This window comes from Phoca vitulina, unplaced genomic scaffold (genome assembly GCF_004348235.1).
Source record: "Phoca vitulina isolate PV1807 unplaced genomic scaffold, GSC_HSeal_1.0 scaffold163, whole genome shotgun sequence".
Classification (NCBI taxonomy): Eukaryota; Metazoa; Chordata; class Mammalia; order Carnivora; family Phocidae; genus Phoca; species Phoca vitulina.
Window position 1 is genome coordinate 21,431 of NW_022589866.1, and position 21,073 is coordinate 42,503.

Below are 21,073 nucleotides of genomic sequence, written 5' to 3' on the forward strand. Positions count from 1 at the left end.
TATCTTATGGTTTTTGGTGCTATTGTAAATGTGATATATTCCTTAATTTCTCTTTCTTCACTCACATTGTTAGTGTATAGAAATCCCTCCTCTTATTAATGTGTTCTATCACATTGATTGATTTGCACAGGTTGAACCACCCTTGCATCCCAGGGATAAATCCCACTTGGTCGTGGTGGATGATCCTTTTAATGTATTGTTGGATCCTATTAGCTAGGATTTTGTTGAGGGTGTTGGAATCCATGTTCATCAGGGATATCAGTCTAAAATTCTCCTTTTTGATGGGGTCTTTGCCTGGTTTGGGGATTAAGGTAATGCTGGCCTCATAGAATGAGTCTGGAAGCTTTCCTTCTGGTTCTACTTTTTGGAACAGCTACAGGAGAATAGGTTTTATTTCTTCTTTCAATGTTTGGTATTTTGATAGTGATTGCATTGAATGTGTAGATTGTTTGGGATAGCATAGACATTTTAACAATGTTCGTTCTTCTATTCCATGTGCATAGAATATTTTTTCCATTTCTTTGTGCCTTCATCAATTTCTTTCATAAGTGTTCTATAGCAGAAAAGCTCTCAGCTTTTCCATTGAGAATGATATTAGCTGTGGGCTTTTCATAGATGGTTTTTATGATATTGAGGAATGTTCCCTCTATCCCTATACTCTGAAGACTTTTAATCAAGAAAGGATGCTGTACTTTGTCAAATGTTTTTTCTGCATCAATTGAGAAGACCATATGGTTCTTCTCTCTCTTCTTATTAATGTGTTCTATCAATCAATTAATTGATTTGTGAATGTTGAACCACCCTTGCACCCCAGGAATAAATCCCACCTGGTACTGGTGAATAATCCTTTTAATGTACTATTGGATCCTATTGGCTAGAATCCTGGTGAGTATTGTGACATTCATGTTCGTCAGGTGTATTGGTCTGTAATTCTCCTTTTTAGTGTGGTCTTTGTCTGGTTTTGACATCAAGGTGTTGCTGGCCTTATAGAAATAATTTGGAAGTTATCCTTCTGTTTCTATTATTTGAAACAGCTTCAGTAGATAGGTGTAATTTCTTCTTTAAATGTTTGGTAGAATTCCCCTGGGAAGCCATCTGGTCCTGGACTTTTGTTTTTTGGGAGGTTTTTGATTAGTGCTTCAATTTCATTACTGATTTTTGGTCTATTCAGATTGTCTCTGTATTCCTGTTTCAGTCTTGATAGTTTATAAGTTTCCCGGAAGTCATCCATTTCTTCCAGGTTGATTACTTGTTGGCATATAGTTGCTGGTAATAATTTCTAATAATTGCCTCTATTTCCTTGGTGTTAGGCATGAACTCACCTCTTTCATTCATGATTTTCTTAATTTGGGTCCTTTTTCTTTTCTTTTGGATAAGTCTGGCCAGTGGTTTATTGATCTTATTAATTCTTTCAAAGAACCAGCTCCTAATTTCTTTTATCTGTTCTACTATTTTTTATGGTTTCTATTTCATTGATCTCTACTCTAATTATTATTTCTCTTTTACTGCTTGGTCCCTTAAGGTCAGGAACACAACAGGGATGCCCACTCTCACCAGTATTGTTCAACATAGTGCTAGAGGTCATAGCCTCAGCAATCAGACAACAAAAAGAAATAAAAGGCATCAAAATTGGCAAAGAAGAAGTCAAACTCCCTCTCTTCGCAGATGACATGATACTTTATGTGGAAAACCCAAGGCTCCAATGCCAAATTACTAGAATACATACAGAAATTCAGCAATGTGGCAGGATACAAAAATCAATGAACAGAAATCAGTTGCTTTTCTGTACACTAATAATGTACTTATAGAAAGAGAAATTAAGGAATCAATTCCATTCACAATAGCACAAAAAACCATAAGATACCTAGGAATAAACCTGACCAAAGAGGTAAAGAATCTATACAATAGAAACCACAGAACACTTATGAAAGAAATTGAGGAAGATACAAAAAGATGGAAAAACATTCCATGCTCATGAATTGGAAGAATAAACATGGTTAAAATGTTTATCCTGCCCATAGCAATTTACATTTTCAATGTCATCCCTATTAAAATATCATTGGAATTTTTCAAAGAGTTGAAACAAACAATCCTAAACTTTGTATGAAACCAGAAAAGACTCTGAATCTCCAAGAAAATGTTGAAAAAGAAAAACAAAGCTGGGGACATCACGTTGCCTGACTTCAAATTCTATTACAAACCTGTGATCACCAAGACAGCATGTATTGGCACAAAAAAGACATATAGACCAGTGGAACAGAATAGAGACTCCAGAAATGGACCCTCAACTCTGTGGTCAGCTAATCCTTGACAAATCAGGAAAGAATATCCAATGGAAAAAAAAAACAGTCTCTTCAATAAATGGTGCTGGAAAAATTTGACAGCTACATATAGAATGAAATTGGTAGATTTCTTTACACCATACACAAAGGTAAACTCTAAATGGATGAAAGACCTCAATGTGAGACAGGAATCCATCAAAATCCTAGAGCACAACAGAGGCAGTAACCTCTTCAACATTGATCATGGCAACTTCTTTCAAGACACGTCTCAAAGGCAAGGGAAACAAAAGCAAAAATGAACTTTTGGGACTTCATCAAGATAAAAAGCTTCTGCACAGCAAAGGAAACAGTCTAGAAAACAAAGAGGCAACCCACAGAATGGAGAAGATTTTTGCAAATGACAGTACAGACAAAGGGCTGGTATCTAAGATCTATAAAGAACTTCTCAAACTCAACATGAAAAGGAAATAATCAAGTCAAAAAACGAGCAAAAGACATGAACAGACACTTCTCCAAAGAAGATATACAAATGGCTAACAGACACATGAAAAAATGTTCAGCCTCATTAGCCATCATGGAAATTCAAATCAAAACCACGTTGAAATACCACCTTACACCAGTTAGAATGCCAAAGATTTCCGGATTTTTTTGATGGCTGCATAATATTCCATTGTAAATATATATCACATCTTCTTTATCCATGCATCTGTTGATGGACATCTTGGATCTTTCCATAGTTTGGCTATTATGGATATTGATGCTATAAACATTGGGGTGCTCATACCCCTTTGGATCACTACATTTGATTATTTGGGGTAAATACCCAGTAGTTCAATTGCTGGGTGGTAGGTTAGCTCTAATCCCAACTTTTTGAGGAACCTCCATACTGTTTTCCAGAGTGGCTGCACCAGCTTGCATTCCCACCAACAGTGTAAGAGGTTTCTCCTTTCTCTGCATCCTCACTAACATCTGTCGTTTCCTGACTTGTTAATTTAAGCCATTCTGACTGGTGTGAGGTGGTATCTCATTGAGGTTTTGATTTGGATTTCCCTGATGCTGAGCGATGTTGAACACTTTTTCATGTGTCTGTTGGCCATTTGGATGTCTTCTTTGAAGAAACGTCTGTTCATGTCTTCTGTCCATTTCTTTTTTTTTAAATATTATTTTATTATGTTATGTTAATCACCATACAATACATCATTAGTTTTTGATGTGGTGATCCACGATTCATTGTTTTCGTATAACACCCAGTGCTCCATGCAGTATGTGCCCCCCTTAATACCCATCACTGGGCTAACCCATCCCCCAACCCTGCTCTCCTCTAAAACCCTGTTTGTTTCTCAGGGTCCGTAGTCTCTCATGGTTCATCTCTCCCTCCAATTCCCACCCTCCATTTTCCCCTTCCTTCTCCTAATGTCCCCCATGCTATTCCTTATATTCCACAAATAAGTGAAACCATATGATAATTGACTTTCTCTGCTTGACTTATTTCACTCAGCATAATCTCCTCCAGTCCCATCCATGTTGATGTAAAAGTTGGGTATTCATCCTTTCTGATAGCTGAGTAATATTCCATTGTATATATGCACCACATCTTCTTTATCCATTCATCTGTTGAAGGGCATCTCGGCTCTTTCCACAGTTTGGCTATTGCTGGCATTGCTGCTATGAACATTAGGGTGCATATGGCTCTTCATTTCACTACATCTGTGTCTTTGGGGTAAATACTCAGGAGTGCAATTGCTGGGTCATAGGGTAGATCTATTTTTAATTTTTTGAGGAACCTCCACACTGTTTTCCAAAGTGGTTGTGCCAACTTGCATTCCCACCAACAGTGTAAGAGGGTTCCCCTTTCTCCACAACCTCTCCAACATTTGTTGTTTCTTTCCCTATCCGTTTTTGCCATTCTAACTGGTGTAAGGTGGTATCTCAATCTTTATTAGGATGCTCTTTAGCCTCCATGTGTTTGAGTTCTTTCCAACTTTCCTCTTGTGATTGAGTTCTAGTTTCAAAATATTGTGATCCAAAAATATGCAGGGAAAGATCCCAATCTCTTGGTACTAGTTGAAACCTGATTTGTGACCTAGGATGTGATCTAATCTGGAGAATGTTCCATGTGCACTACAGAAGAATGTGTATTCTTTTGCTTTGGAGTGGAATGTTCTGAATACATTTGTGAAGCCCATTTGGTCCAATGTGTCATTTAAAGCCTTTATTTCCTTTTTGATTCTTTGCTTACATGATCTGACCCTTTCAGGGAGGGGGGTGTTAAAGTCTCCTACTATTTTTGTATTGTCGTCAATATGTTTCTTTGATTTTGTTATTAATTGGCTTATATAATTGGCTGATCCCATGTTAGGGGCATAGATATTTAAAATTGTTAAATCTTCTTGTTGGATAAACCCTTTAAGTATGATGTAGTGTCCTTCCTCATATCTTATTATAGGCTTTGTTTTAAAATCTAATTTGTCTGATATAAGGATTGCCAACAGAGCTTTCTTTTGATGTCCATTAGATGGTAAATGATTTTCCTTGACATGTTCCTGATCTTAAGGGAAAGGCGCTCAGCTTTTCCCCATTGAGGATGATATTCGCTGTGGGTTTTTCATAGATGGATTTTATGAACTTGAGGAATGTTCCCTCTATCCCTATACTCTGAAGAGTTTTAATCAGGAAAGGGTGCTGTCTTTTGTCAAATGCTTTTTCTGCATCAATTAAGAAGACCATATGGTTCTTCTCTCCCTTCTTATTAATGTGTTCTATCATATTGATTTGCAAATGTTGAAACACCCTTGCATCCCGGGAATAAAGCCCACTTGGCCGTGGTGGGTGATCCTTTTAATGTATTGTTGGTTTCTATTAGCTAGGATTTTGTTGAGGATTTTGGAATCCATATTTATCAGGGATATTGGTCTGAAATTTTCTTTTTTGATGGGGTCTTTGCCTGGTTTGGGGATTAAGGTAATGCTGGCCTCATAGAATGAGACTGGAAGCTTTCCTTCTGTTTCTATTTTTTGAAACAGCTTCAGTAGAATAAGTATTATTTCTCTTTGAATGTTTGGTAGAATTCCCCAGGGAATCCATCAGGCCCTGGACTCTTGTTTTTTGGGAGGTTTTTGACCACTGCTTCAATCTGTTTATTGGATATTGGTCTATTCTGGGTGTCAATTTCTTCCTGTTTCAGTCTTGGGAGTTTATAGGTTTCCAGGAAGGCAGCCATGTCTTCCAGGTTGCTTAATTTATTGGCATATAGTTGTTGATAATAAATTTTAATAATTGTTTCTATTTCCTTGGTGTTAATCGTGATTTCTCACCTTTCATTCATAAGTATATTAATTTGAGTCCTTTCTCTACTCTTATTTATTCTTTCAAAGAACCAGCTTCTAGTTTCATTGATCTGCTCTAATATATTTCTGGTTTCTGATTCATTGATCTCTGCTCTAATCTTAATTATTTCTCTTCTAATGTGTGTAATCAGAAAAGGCCCCGAATTGACAAGGAAAAGAAAAACAAAGCTGGGGACATCACGTTGCCTGACTTCAAGATATATTACAAAGCTGTGATCACTATGACAGCATGGTACTGGCACAAAAACGAACATATAGACCAAGGGAATGGAATAGAAAGCCCAAATATGGACCCACAACTCTATGGTCAAATAATCTTCAATGAAGCAGGAAAAAATATGCAATGGACAAAAGACAGTCTCTTCAATAAATGGTGCTGGGAAAATTGGACAGCTATATACAGAAGAAGGAAACTGTATTGTGGACATCGCTGCTATAAACACTGTGGGGCAGATGCCCCTTCAGATCACTACATTTGTATCTTTGGGGTAAATATCCAGTAGTACAATTGCTTGGTCATAGGGTAGCTCTATTTCAACTTTTTGAGGAACTTCCATACTGTTTTCCAGAGTGGGTGCACCAGCTTGCATTCCCACCAACAGTATAGGAGGTTTCCCCTTTCTTTGCATCCTTGCCAAAATCTGTCGTTTCCTGATTTGTTAATTTTAGTTATACATACTGGTGTGAGGTAGTATTTCATTGTGGTTTTGATTTGTATTTCCCTGATGCTGAGTGATGTTGAGCACTTTTTCACATGTCTGTTGGCCATTTGGATGTCTTCTTTGCAGAAATGTCTATTCATGTCTTCTGCCCATTTCTTGATTGGATTATTTGTTCTATGTATTAGAATTCCTAGCCTAAAGAATCAGACAACAAAAAGAAATAAAAGGCATCTGAATCAGCAAAGAAGATGTCAAACTCTCACTCTTTGCAAGTGATAGGATATTTTATGTGGAAAACCCAATAGACTCCATCCCAAAACTGCTAGAACTCATACAGGAATTCAGTAAAGTGGCAGGATATAGAATAAATGCACAGAAATCAATTCCATTTCTATACACCAATGAGACAGAAGAAAGAGTAATTAAGGAATCAATCCCATTTACAACTGCACCCAAAACCCTAAGATGCCAAGGAGTAAGTCTAATAAAAGAGGCAAAGGATCTGTACTCAGAAAATTATAGAATAGTCATGAAAGAAATTGAGGAAGACACAATGAGATGGAAAAAACATTCCATGGTCATGGATTGGAAGAAAAAAATACTGTTAAAATGTCTTTGCTACCTAGAGCAATCCACGCATTCAATGCAATCCCTATCAAAATACCATCAATTTTTTTTTTTCACAGAACTGGAACAAATAATCCTGAAAGTTGTTTGGAACAAGAAAAGACTCTGAATCACACCAAAGGAATCTTGAAAAAGAAAACCAAAGCTGAAAGCATCACAATTCTGGACTTCAAGCTCTATTAAAAAGTTATAATCATCAAAACAGTATGGTATTGGCACAAAAACAGACACATAGATCAATGGAATCAGTCAACCAAAACAAAAGACATTTGCAAATGACATTCAGATAAAGGGCTGGTATCCAAGATTTATAATGGATTATTTGTTTTTTGGGTGTTGAGATTGAGAAGTTCTTTATAGATCTTGGATAGCAGTCCTTTATTTGTAATGTCATTTGCAAATATCATTTCCCATTCCTTGGGTTGCCTCTTAGTTTATTGACTGTTTCCTTTACTGTGCAGAATCTTTTTATCTTGAAGTCCCAAAAGTTTATTTTTGCTTTTGTTTCCCTTGCCTTTAGAGACATGTATTGAAAGAAGTTGCTACGTCCAAGGTTGAAGAGGTTACTGCATATGTTTTCCTCTAGGATTTTGATGGATTTCTGTCTCACATTTAGATTTGTCATCCATTTTGAGTTTGTGTTTGTGTAGTGTAAGAGAATCACATTCTTCTGCATGTGGCTGTCCAATTACCCTGCACCATTTAGTGAAGAGACTGTTTTTTTTTTTTTTTTTTTTTTTATTAGATATTCTTTCCTGCCTTGTCAAAGATTAGTTGACCATAGAGTTGAGGGTCCATTTCTGGGCTCTCTATTCTGTTCCATTGGTCTATATCTGTTTTTTTGCCACTACCATGCTGTCTTGAGGATCACAGCTTTGTAATACAGCTTGATGCCAGGCATTGTGATGCTCCCAGCTTTGTTTTTCTTTTTTGACATTCTCCTAAAGATTCGGGGTCCTTTCTGGTCCCATACAAATTTTAGGATTGTTCGTTCCAGCTCTGTGAAAAATGTTGATGTTATTTTGATAGGGATTACATTGAAAGTGTAGATTACTCTGGGAAAATCTAACACAGACATTTTAACAATATTTTGTTGTTGTTATCGTTGTTGTTGTTTTCTTTGTTTGTTTTGTTTTTTTCCAATCCATGAGCATAGAATGTTTTTCCACCTTTTTGTGTCTTCCTCAATTTCTTTCATAAATATTCTGCAGTTTCTAAGGTATACATCCTCTACCTCTTCAGTTAGGTTACTTCCTAGGTATTTTATGGGTTTTGGTGCTATTGTAAATGGGATATATTCCTTAATTTCTCTTTCTTCAGTTACATTGTTAGTGTATAGGAATGCAACTGATTTCTGTGCATTGATTTTGTATCCTGCCATGTTGCTGAATTGCTGTATGAGTTCTAGCACTTTTGGGGTGGAATCTTCTGTGTTTTCCACATAAAGTATCATGTAATCTGTGAAGAGAGAGAGTTTGACTTTTTCTTTGCAAATTTGAATGCATTTTATTTCTTTTTGTTGTCTGATTGCTGAGGCTAGGACTTCTAGTACTATGTTGAACAATAGTGGTAAGAGTTGACATCCCTGTAGTGTTCCTGACCATAGGGAAAGAGCTCTCAGTTTTTCCCCATTGAGAATGATATTTGCTGTGGGCTTTTCATAGATGACTTTTATGATATTGAGGTATGCTCCCTCTATCCCTATACTCTGAAGAGTTTTAATCATGAAAGAATGCTCTATTTTCTCAAATGCTTTTTCTGCATCAGTTGAAAGGATCATATGGCTCTTTTCTTTTGTTAATGTGATCTATCACATTGATTGTTGTGAAAGTTTAACCATATATGCATCACAGGATTAAATCCCACCTGGTCATGGTGAATAATTTTTTAATGTACTGTTGGATCCTATTGTCTAGGATCTAGGTGACTACTTTGGCATCCAAGTTTATCAAGGATTTGGTCTATAGTTCTCCTTTTTATGGGGTCTTTTTCTGGTTTGGGGATCAATGTAATGCCTGCCTCATATAATGAGTTTGGAAGTTTTCCTTCAATTTCTACTTTTTGAAACAGCTTCAGTAGAATAGGTATGATTTCTTCTTTAAATATTTGATAGAATTCCCCTGGGAAGCCATCTGGCCCTAGACTCATTTTCTGGGAGGTTTTTGATTACTGCTTCAATTTCCTTGCTGGTTCTTCGTCTGTTCATATTGTCTATTTCTCCTTGTTTCAGTCTTGGTAGTTTATAAGTATCCAGGAATGCATCCATTTCTTCCACATTGCCTAGTTTGTTGGCATATCGCAGATGATAAGTTCTAACAATTGTCTCTATTTCCTTGGTATACTTCCTGATCTCTCCCCTTTCATTCATGAGTTTACTAATTTGGATCCTTTCTCTTTTCTTCTGGATAACTCTTGCCAGAGGTTTATTGATCTTACTAATTCTTTTAAAGTACAGGCTTCTAGTTTTGTTGATCTCTTCTACTGTTCTATTTTCGGTTTCATTGATTTCTGCTCTAATCTTTATTATTTCTATTCTCCTGCTTGGTTTAGGCTTTATTTGCTCTTCCTCCTCCAGGTCCTTTAGGTGTAAGGTTAGCTTGTGTATTTGGGATTTTTTCTAATTTTTGAAAGAGGCTTGTATTGGAGTGTACATCCTTCCTAGGACTGCCTTTGCTATATATGAAAGGTTTTGGACAGGTGTGTTTCATTTTCATTAGTTTCCACGAATTTTTTAAATTCTTCTTTAATTTCCTGGTTGACCCATTCACTTTTTACTAGCATGCTCTTTAACCTCCAAGTTTTTGCGTTCTTTCCAAATTTCTTCTTGTGATTGAGTTCAAGTTTGAAAACATTGTGGTCTGAAAATAAGCAGGGAATAATCCCATTTTTTTGGTATCAGTTGGGACCTGATTTGTGACCCAGTATGTGATCTATTCTGGAGAAAGTTCCATGTGCACTCAAGAAAAATGAGTATTCTGTTGCTTTAGGATGGAATGCTCTGTATATCTACGACGTCCATCTGGTCCAATGTGTCATTCAAAGCCCTCCTTTCTTTCTTAATCTGCTTAGATGATCTGTCCATGGCTGTGAGTGGGGTGTTGAAGTCCCCTACTATTAATGTATTATAGCAATATGTTTCTTTATTTGGGTTATTAATTGGTTTATATAGTTGGCTGCACCTACATTGGGGGCATCAGTATTTACAATTTTTAGATTTTCTTGTTGGATAGACCCTTTAAGTATGACATATTGTCTCCCTTCATCCCTTACTACAGTCTTTGATTTAAAATCTAATTTGTCTGATAGGAGGATTGCTACCCCACCTTTCTTTTGAGGTCCATTAGCATGAGAAATTCTTCTCCACCTTCTAACTTTTCAGAGAGGTGTCTTTAGGTCTAAAACTGGTCTCTTTTAGACAGCATATGGATGGATCCTGCTTTTTTCACCCAATCTGATACGCTGTGTCTTTTGATTGGAGTGTTTAGCCCATTTACTTTCAGAGTAACTATTGAAAGATATGAATTTAGTGTCATTTTATTGCCTGTAAAGTCCCTGTTTTTGTAGATTGTCTCTATTACTTTTTTTGTCTATATTACTCTTGGGGACTCCCTCCACTTACAGAATCCCCCTTAATATTTCTTGCAGGGCTGGCTTGGTGGTCACATATTCTTTCTGTTTCTGTCTGTCCTGGAAGCTCTTTGCATATCTTTCCATTCTGAATGACAGCCTTGTTGGATAATGGATTCTTGGTTGCATGTTCTTGACATTTAGTACCCTAAATATCTCTTGCCTGCACTTTCTGGCTTGCCAGGTCTCTGTGGATAGGTCTGACGTTAGTCTGATGTTCCTCCCTCCATATTCAAGGAAACCCCTCTCCTTAGCTGCTCTCAATATAGTTTTTTTTTCTTTTTGGTTGTTGTTTTGTTTTGTTTTGTTTTGTTTTTTGCTCTAAGATTTGCAAGCTTCCGTATTATATGTCGTGGTGTTGATCTATTATTATTTATTTTGGGATGCGTCCTCTCTGCTTCTCAGACATGAAAGATTTTTTGCTTCCTCAGATTAGGGATTTTCTCAGCTATGATTTGCTCAAATATACCTTCTAGCCCTTTCTCTCTCTTGTTTTCCCTCTCTCACTGTCTCTTTCTTTGTCAAATAAGTAAAATCTTTAAAAAATAGGAAAAGAAAAGAAAAAAACATTTTACAAAATACAAGCATACTTCCTTTTTTAAAAAAGATTTTATTTATTTATTTATTTACCAGAGATAGAGCGAGAGTGAGGGAGAGCACACAAGGAGGGGGAGCAGCAGGCAGAGGGAGAATCAGGCTCCCTGCTGAGCAGGGAGCCTGATGCAGGACTCGATCCCAGGACCCTGGGATCATGACCCTAGCAGAATGCAGACACTTAACCGACTGAGCCACCCACGTGTCCCACAAGCATACTTTCTTGATTAAAACTCTTCAGAGTATAGGGAGAGAGTTAACATGCCTTAACATCATAAAAGCCATCTATGAAAAGCCCACAGCAAATATCATCCTCAATGGGGAAAAGCTGAGAACCTTTCCCTTAAGATCAGGAAAACATCAAGGATGCCCACTCTCACCACTATTGTTCAACATAGTACTAGAAGTCCTAGCAACAGCAATCAGATAACAAAAAGAAACAAAAGGTATTCAAATTGGCAAAGAAGAAGTCAAACTCTTTCTTTTCACAGACGACATGATACTTTATGTGGAAAGCCCAAAAGAATCCACCCCAAATTACTAGAACTCATACAGCAATTCAGTAATGTGGCAGGATACAAAATCAATGCACAGAAATCAGTTGCTTTCTCATACACTAACAACGCAACTGTAGAAAGAGAAATTAGCAAAATGATTCCATTTACAATGCACCAAAACCATAAGATACCTCGGAATAAATCTAACCAAATAGATAAAGGATCTATACTCTAGGAACTACAGAACACTCTTGAAAGAAATTGAAGAAGACACAAAAAGATGGAAAAACATTCCATGTTCATGGATCAGAAGAATAAACATTGTTAAAATGTCTATGCTACCCAGAGCAATCTATACCTTCAATGCCAGCCTGATCAAAATTCCAATGACATTTTTCAAAGTGCTGGAACAAATAATCCTAAAATTTGTGTGGAATTAGAAAAGACCCCGAATCGCCTAGGAAATGTTGAAAAAGAAAAATAAAGCTGGGGGCATCATATTGCCCGATTTCAAGCTATATTATAAAACAGTGATCACCAAGACAGCATGGTACTGTCTTGGTATCATCCCCATGCTATGAAACCCCTCTACTGACTGCTCAGGGTACACTCTGTAGGAGAGGGTCTATGAAATTCTAAGAGCTGGTCACAAAAGGTAAAGTTTGGGGAAAAGTCAATGAGAGGACATGACCACTGGTTGCCCCAAGAACTAAACCCAGGCAATAGGAGGCTCCACATCCTTTCTCTTGCCCTTGGAATGTGTTTTCTCCTGGTTTGAATGCTCCCAGAAGCTGCTCTAAGGTTACAGCCATGTGATAGTGATGTGGTGCTGAGACCATCTGAATAGTATGTATGACTAAATCCAGTTTAGGCTTCCAAATAAAAACTATCAAGATTTGGTAGGTGGGTGCAGAAAACTACTCACCATGTGGGTGCCCAAGACAAGGCTTGTAAGTAAGTTCCCTTGCTCATTAAAACTACCACCTACCAACCTGGAGGAACCTGCCTCTGTCTTTGGTATCTCCTTGCCCTCTGAATACAGGGGCCAGGTTCAGGTTATACCAGGGATGCTCCCGAGAAGCTTGTAAAGCAACAGACACTCAGATGTCCAACAGGTACATGAAAGAATGCTCAGCATCACTAATCATCAAGGAAATACAAATAAAAATCACAATGAGATACAACCACACACCTGTCAGGATGGCTAGTATCAGAAAGATAAGAGCTTGTGGGTGTCTGGGTGGTCAGTCGTTAAGCGTCTGCCTTTGGCTCAGGTCATGATCTCAGGGACCTGGGATTGAGCCCAGCATCAGGTTCCCTGCTTGGCTGGAAGCCTGCTTCCCCCTCTCCCACTTCCCCTGCTTGTTTTCCCTCTCTAGCTGTGTCTCTCTCTGTGTCAAATAGATAAATAAAATCTTAAAAAAAAAAAAAGAAAGACAAGAGCTGATAAGTGTTGGCCACAATGTGGATCAAAGGAACACTCATGCACTGTTGATGAGAATGTAAATTGGGGCAGCCACTGTGGAAAACAGTATGGAGGATACCCAAGAAATTCAAAATACAACTGTTATGTAATCCAGCAATTCCACTGCTGGGAATATATTGAAAGTCCACCCAGAATGAGCCTCCTTATCACTATAGCCAGACATTGGGGAGTAGTCATTCACTAAATTAATTTATCTGTATTGATTTCATGAGTGTTTCAATTCAGTACCTTACAAAAGGGGTGGAGATTGAGGGTAAGGAAATGCTACCATGTATGTTCATTCTGGTTGTCTGTTAATAAATCCCTTCAAATATTTTTGATAAAACAGCACATGAACATGTTCTATGTTAAGTATCAAATGTACTAAAAATATATGTTGTCTGAAGATTGTAATAAGATCATAATGCTGTTTGATTAAAAGGTATAAAAAAAAAGGAAATGAAAACAGGATATCAAAGAAGTATCTGTTACTGCATATTCGCTGCAAGATTACTCAAAATAGCTGAGACATGGCAACAACCTAAGTGTCTATCAACAGATGCATGAGTAAAGATGTGGTATATATATAACTTTATCTTGAGAAATAGGGGAATCAAGCCCTTTGAGACACCACAGATGGATCTTGAGGGCATTATGCTAAGTGAAATAAGTCAGAAAAAGACAATTACTGTGTGTTATCACTTATATGTGGAATAAAAAAACAAAACCCTGAACTTGTAGAAGCAGAGAGTAGAAAGGTGGTTTCCAAGAGTTGGGAGGTGGGAGATTGGGGAAAATGTTATGTAAGGATACAAAACTTGCAACTAGGAGATGACTCCTGGAGATCTGATGCCCAGCGTAGTAATTATAGTCAATAATAATGTATTGTAATCTTGAAGATCTCTATGAGACTAGGTCTTAGTTATCACTCCAAAAATAAATGATAATTATGTGATGGAAGTGTTATATGACCACACGGTGGTGATCACACTGCAATATATAAATGCAAGAGATCAACACCCTGTATATCTTAAATTTATGCCTACTGCATGCAATGACATCTGAAAAAAATAGCTTTAAAAGAATGTATTTAGGAGGGCGCCTGGGTGGTTCAGTCATTAAGCGTCTGCCTTCGGCTCAGGTCATGATCCCAGGGTCCTGGGATGGAGTCCCACATCGGGCTCCCTGCTCGGCAGGAAGCCTGCTTCTCCCTCTCCCACTCCCCCTGCTTGTGTTCCTGCTCTCGCTCTCTCTGTCAAATAAATAAATAAAATCTTAAAAAAAAAAAAAAAAAGAATGTATTTAGGAAAGAGATAACAAACAAACTTAAGCTTAGCTTTCTGTAGCCTGGGGTCAGATTAGGTCAGCTTTGGACTTTATGATCTTCTGAGGAGAAACAGCTCAGGTGACAGCCTGAGCCACTGGAAGGCTGTGCCCTGTGCATAAGAGAAAACCATTAACAGAGCTACCCGCACACATCAGTCCCTGAAGGAGCATTGTGACTTGCCTATACTCTGCCTCTGGGGGAAGGGGGGGTCTGTGGGGCCATTCCTCCCTGGAGGAAAGTCATATGACCCAGAAGCTTCACAATTTCTCATACAGCATCTCTGGACTGCCACCATAAGCCATTAGCTATGCCAGGAGACATGATGGAATGATCAAAAATCAGAGAAAAAAAAAACACACAGAAAACAGAGATTCTTATGTGATGAAGACTGTCACCAAACAGTGCATTTGAAGTGCAGATGAGCCCTAAGGAGAAAGGAGGGAACCTTGACAGAGAGACCCTCCTGCATGGGGATGGCACAAGAGGAGGATGGCACAAAAGGAGGTTTGCCACTAACCATTAACATTCCAAGGATAGGGCAGTGAGTGGGTATCTGATTTCCCATTTACCTTTGCCATTGGTATTCACCACTAAAATAATGGAATTATCTAGCACAAAAATGGACCAGAGGACCTTAAATGTAGATGGAAAGTAGGAAATTGGAAGGAAGCTCTCAAAGATAGGACATCAAAATATATTTGGTGAGGACAGGATAGGGTTCAAACAATATATACAAAACAGCACAAACTGTATGTATTCTGGAAAACACTGGTAACAAATATCACCATGGGCTAAACATGGTTTTCTGTGGATGCTGGGAGAAGTGCAAGTCCTAAATTTCTGGGACTTTTTGTATTTCAAATACTCTATGATGTACCCGTATTGCATGAGGGGGAAAAACAGTATGATTATAGATGTGAATTTAAAATAAAATTTTGTTATTCATTTATACATTTTATTATTAATTATACACTTCAATCTAGAATACTAGTGCATGGAAAATTATTTAGATACATGTAGACTGCCTTTCCACCTCAGAGTATTGCTCTGAAGAATGGCATTTGTTATTAACCATGATTCATGGTTAATGAGCAGTCACTGCTCAGTTCCCTGAAATGCAAACTAAGAGTGAAAGGAGGGATGAACATTCCGAGGGCTCCCTCTGGATGCCAGAGTCATCAATGGGCACTTCTGCCTACCTTTCTGATTGATTTCATGGGATGCAACATTGAGGATCTACAATGCAATGTCTCCTATATTCAGAAGCTTGCTCTCCAGGGTAGCATAGCTTGCACTAGGTGGGATCTCACCCCAGTCACCCTCCCCTACTGCCCACAGCCACCCTAGTTTGGGACAGGCAGCATGGGTGGGGAGTAGCCATCCATCTCCATGAACCCACTTTGGGACTGGAGAAGGAGAGATTACCTAGAGAATGAGAAAAACCTCAGTGTTCATGAGCACTCTTTTGTAGAAACATCATGAATTTGCCCTTACAGGAGCCTGTGGCTACTTCCCTTAATTCTGTGCCCAGGGACAACAGCTGAAGACCCAGCTGCTGATTCAGGTACTTTAGACAGTGTCTCGGGCTCAGTTTGGGCCTTATAGGCTGACAAAAATAAGGAGACATGACTACCGTGCACTTTTCAAGTTTTATTTCAGAGTGCTTGTCAGTGATGTATCACAGACCTGGTTTGAGAACCCTGTGATGTGCACGGGACCCCTGTGTCTCCTGCAGATCCCTGGAAACATGGATGTCAGCTTTGCCACCTCTTTACTGTAGTTTCATTCATGCTCCTGTGGATTGCATATTGTTGTTCAGGGGTCTGGAGGCTGATTTACGGATTGGCTTCACCAACTTTCTCTTCCCTAACTGTAACTGTCTTGATAGTTTTTACATTCGTGGCAATGCCAAAGAGGAGTGTAGCTATTAAGGCATAAATGCGAGCAAAGACCACTCTCAAATATATCACCGATTCATGACTTTGCTTGACTGACCGCATTCTTCTTGGGGGGGGTCCACTGTCTATACTCCCACCTTTACCTCGCAATTTGCAGAATGGGGGATCCCAGCCTATGTGGCAATGACAATTCCTGTTATTGTTGCAAATCCCCCTGCGATTACATTTCTCAGGGAAACAGTTGTAATTTATTTCACCTATAGTAGCATTGCAGGTAGAATTCTCACAGAACTTTCCGGGAGCACAGGGGGTACCAGGTCTCACATGACCAACATCAGTTGTTCCTGTGGAGCGATGTGTGTCCAATCCCCAACACCAGACACCTGAGATCTTAGACTGATGGAATCCTACATGTTCTTGCAACTGAGGGAGATGAGTGACATTGGTACACTGCAGCCTTCCACACTTGACATCTCGGTCACCACAACGAATAAATAGTCTGGCTTCAAACTCTCTTTTACAGTGTCCAAATCGGTGGCCTTTTTTATTAATTTCATAGCAGACATCTGCCCCCCCCACAGTGTTTGCACCAAAGATTTCTTTGCAGTGCACAGTGCGGTCAGTGCAGTTTCCATGATAGCAGTAACCCTCTTCAGTGCACGGGGTTCCATCTTGCATATAGAAATTATTAGGGCACTGAGGGGATCTCCCCGTGCAATACTCTGGAAGGTCACAGATATTTTGGATTGGTCTACAGAGTGTTCCAACTGCAGAGAAGGTGCAGTTTGTACAACATAGTCCTTTGTCACAAAGAAATGTACTTTCAAGTTTGCAGTTGTTACTACAGCAGGGGTTGCTGGCACACTGCTTGATGGAGCCACAGTCACACTGCTCCCTATCCTCTACTATAGAGTTTCCACAACGTACATGTGTCAGACTTGTATTAAAGAATACCACCTGTTCATTGAATAGGCAATGCTTGTTAATATTCAGAATGTTTTGTAAGTGCCCAAAAGAACAGTTACTAAAGGAATCTGTCAACACAGGGTATCTGTACATGATGCAGCTGGACCTCCGCTGGCAACTGCACTCATGATTATCAAAATACAGTCCAATGGATCTCCCACAGTATTGGGAAATTATCACAGCTAACAATAAATAATGTCTGCCCAGGTGACCAACCATATGTAGGCATCGAGGAGAGCATAAACCAAAGACTGCAGGATCATTTTGATAGTCTTCTGGTCCTTCTTTAACCACAACGAAGGATGAACTAGGGTTTATGATCCTGAACAAGTAGGTAGCGTGAAATCTGTGGTATTCACCAGCTGGCAATCTATAATCATTCATGTTGACTGGATCTCTTATATCAAATATAAGGACTGCAGTAAGATGGAACTTTATATCAAGACCTTTATATATTGAGTCCATTAAACTAACCATGTCTATCAGAAATTTTGCACACGTTGTTACATTATTATATAAACGATACATTGAATTGGAACTTTGAGCAAATCCTTTGATCATGGATTTATGGGAGGAAAAGATCCTATTACTGACCCTGGGGGCTGGACTGGAAATTTCTTCGGAGAATAGGGGCTCCCTAATCTCCTTATGCCCCAATTTATAGGTAGGTCCCGTTGCACTGGTGTCTGCCACTATCTGAGAAACAATGTGTTCAAACCTTCGGGAATTGCTGAGGGGTTTGATTTCAAAGGCAAGGTCATCCAACTTCATGATACCTTCAAGACCCCCATAGCATGTGTCCACAGTGACCATGGAAAGAGGAATCTCCTCCAGGTAGCCGAGGTAGTAACAGTCTGGAGGGATGAAGGGGTAGTCCATCTGCAAGGCTCCTTGGTCATCCTGAGTCATCATCAGCAGATGTCTGGACCAAAACAGTTTCTTGCGCCGCATATGGATAACGTGTCTCTTACCCCCAAAATGCAGGGTGTAGGACAGCCAGCCTGGTATCTGAACACCTTTGCCGTGGTGCAGCTCCTTCCTGGGAATGACCACCTCAGAGGAGATGTAGCGCCATGAGGGACGGCCTTGAGAACCCTGGACAGGAGCCAGGCTTGCCCAGAGTGCAAGAAGCAAGAAGAGTGCCCTCATGGTGCCCTGGCCCTCTGCAAGGCTCGTGCCCCTGCTCAGGGACATCTTTCAGTGAGAATGGATAAAGGGAGGATCCTGAGGGAAGCCAGGTCTAGAGCATCTGACAGAACAGAGAGCTGCCTCAGGCTGCCAGCACCCTACACCTGGGGGCCACTTGTGTGGATTATGTCACAGTCACAGGGTGTGGCAGTGGGTGACCTGCACATCAGTTCAGCTGGGGTGGATGTGGGAGAGGTGGGTGGGCATGAGCATAAATGCTCACATGGACATGGGAAGAGAGCTGGACCCAGAGGCATCCCCGTATTCAACATGTCCAATCTTTCCTCCAGATACTTGGATATGTGATATGCAGTTAAAACGCAATTAACTCTTTTACCAGTTCCATCTCCCATGGTCCTGCTGGGTCACTTTCTGTGGATTGCTCCCATCCCTCGCTGTGGAGACACTGCTTCCTACTTCCTTGGCATGTGGAGGTAGACATTGCAAATTATACCTTAGAGGTGTTGAAAATAATGGTTTGTAATGTTACATGTACTAGCACATGTCTTATTCTGGTTTGCCATTAATTTGCAAGTCATTTGATCCTTTTGGCTTTTGCTTTGAAGCTTCCTTTGAAGCTTCCTCCCAGTACTCCGTATGATAATCAGTGAGTTACAAGTCTGTATGTTATTTTTTCTCACACCAGCTAGTGAGGACAAAATGTACTGTTGACCACATGTGAGACCCAGGTGTTGTTCCCTCTAATCCTCTATTGTAGCTCTTTCCTGGATTTTGGCAGCATGTGTGGTTCTCTTCTCAGCTGAAGACACAGGGGGGCTGAGGTTACTTTGGTAGTTGGCATCATGCAGCCTGGGTGTGAACAAGAAATGTTGCCAACCACTGTACTCCCTTCTTTGATCATCTACCCTAAACCCCTTTAAAATCCCCTGGGTCAGGCAGAAATCTCACTGTTGGCTTTGGAAGAATAGTGTGACTTCTGCCCCAGGTGCTGGCCTCTTAAATAAAGGTCACATTCCTTTCCAATCAAAACTCATCTCTTGAATATTATCCTTTACAACAATGGGCAGATGAAATTGGGTTTAGATAACAATAAATCAGAGAGTGGAATGACCTTTGCCACAGGCTGGTAGGAAGGCCAATGGAGAGCACATCTCAAGGGGTGTGATTTTCTGTTATGCAAGAGGTCTGCTTCAAACCCTGCACCTGTAATTAACAATGCTGTGCTCTACAGTTAAAATTTTGTTAAGAGGGTAGCTCTCATATTTAGTGAGATCTTAGCACAATACAAATGTGAAAGACAGGAATTCTACTTCTCTCGTGACGGTATGTTGAGCTCCATGGACATGCTCTCTACTGAAAATGTGAAAATCATTATTACAAACTACTTATATATTTTGGATACTAGTAATTTATCAGATATGGCATTTGCAAATATCGTCTCCCACTCCATAATTTGCTTTTTGGTTTTGATGATTATTTCCTTTGCTGTGCAAAACTTGTTTTTTGTTGTTGTTTTTGTTTGTTTGTTTTTGGATGGAAGTCCCAAATATTTATTTTTGCTTTTGTTTCTCTTGCCTCTGGAGACATATCTAGAAAGAATTTGAATGGATGATGTCAAAGACGTTACTGCCTGTGTTCTCCACTAGGATTTTGATGGTTTCCTGTCTCACATTTAGGTCTTTCATCCATTTTGAATTTATTTTGGGGTATGGTATAAAAAAGTGGTCCAGTTTCATTCTTCTGCATGTTGCTGTCCACTTTTACCAACAGTTTTTTTTTTTTTTTAAGAGACTGTCTTTTTTCCCCATTGGATATTCTCTCCTGCTTTGTTGGATTAATTGACCATATAGTTGTGGGTCCAATTCTGGATACTCTCTTCTGTTCCATTGATCTATGTGTCTCTTTCTGTATGAGCATCATACTGTCTTGATAATGACAGCTTTGTAATAAATCTTGAAATCTTGAATCTTATTTATCCATTCATCTGTCAATGGACATCTGGGCTTTTTCCATAGTTTGGCTATTGTGGACACTGCTGCTATGAATACTGGGGTGCAGGTCCCTCTTCTTTTCACTACATCTGTATCTTTGGGGTAAATACCCAGTAGTGCAATCACTGGGTCATAAGGTAGCTCTATTTTTAACATCTTGAAGATCCTCCATACTGCTTTCTAGAGTGGCTGCACCAGCTTGCATTCCCACCAACAGTGTAAGAGGGTTCCCCTTTCTGCACATCCTCGGCAACACTTGTCATTCACTGTCTTCTTGATTTTAGCCATCCTGACCCATGTGAGGTGGTGTCTTGTTGAAGTTTTGGTTGCTTGGTGTAATCTTCAAAAATGTCAATATAGTTCTTCCCGCTTTTTAATATGAATGTTTGTTTTTTTATTGAGTTTTATGAATTCTTCACATATTTTGCATATTACCTCCCTATATGATATATGGTTTGTAAATAATTTCTCCAGTTTCATAGGATGTTTTTCATATTGTTAATTATTACTATTATTATTATTTGCTTTTCAGAATTTTCTTTTTGACTAGATGTAGTTCCACTTGATTTTTGCTTTTGTTGCTTATAGTTTTGCTGATATATCCAAAAAATCCTTGCCAAGTCCATTGTCAACAACCTTCT

General features: G+C 39.2%; 1 protein-coding gene across 1 annotated transcript; it reads right to left on the bottom strand.

Moving 5' to 3' along the window:
* Window positions 1-16,263: 16,263 nt before the first annotated feature.
* LOC116628979 (disintegrin and metalloproteinase domain-containing protein 29-like) lies at window positions 16,264-18,441 on the bottom strand. Its single transcript, XM_032399280.1, has one exon. The coding sequence runs from the start codon at window positions 18,439-18,441 to the stop codon at window positions 16,264-16,266; it is 2,178 nt and encodes a 725-aa protein (XP_032255171.1).
* Between the last annotated feature and the right edge of the window lie 2,632 nt (window positions 18,442-21,073).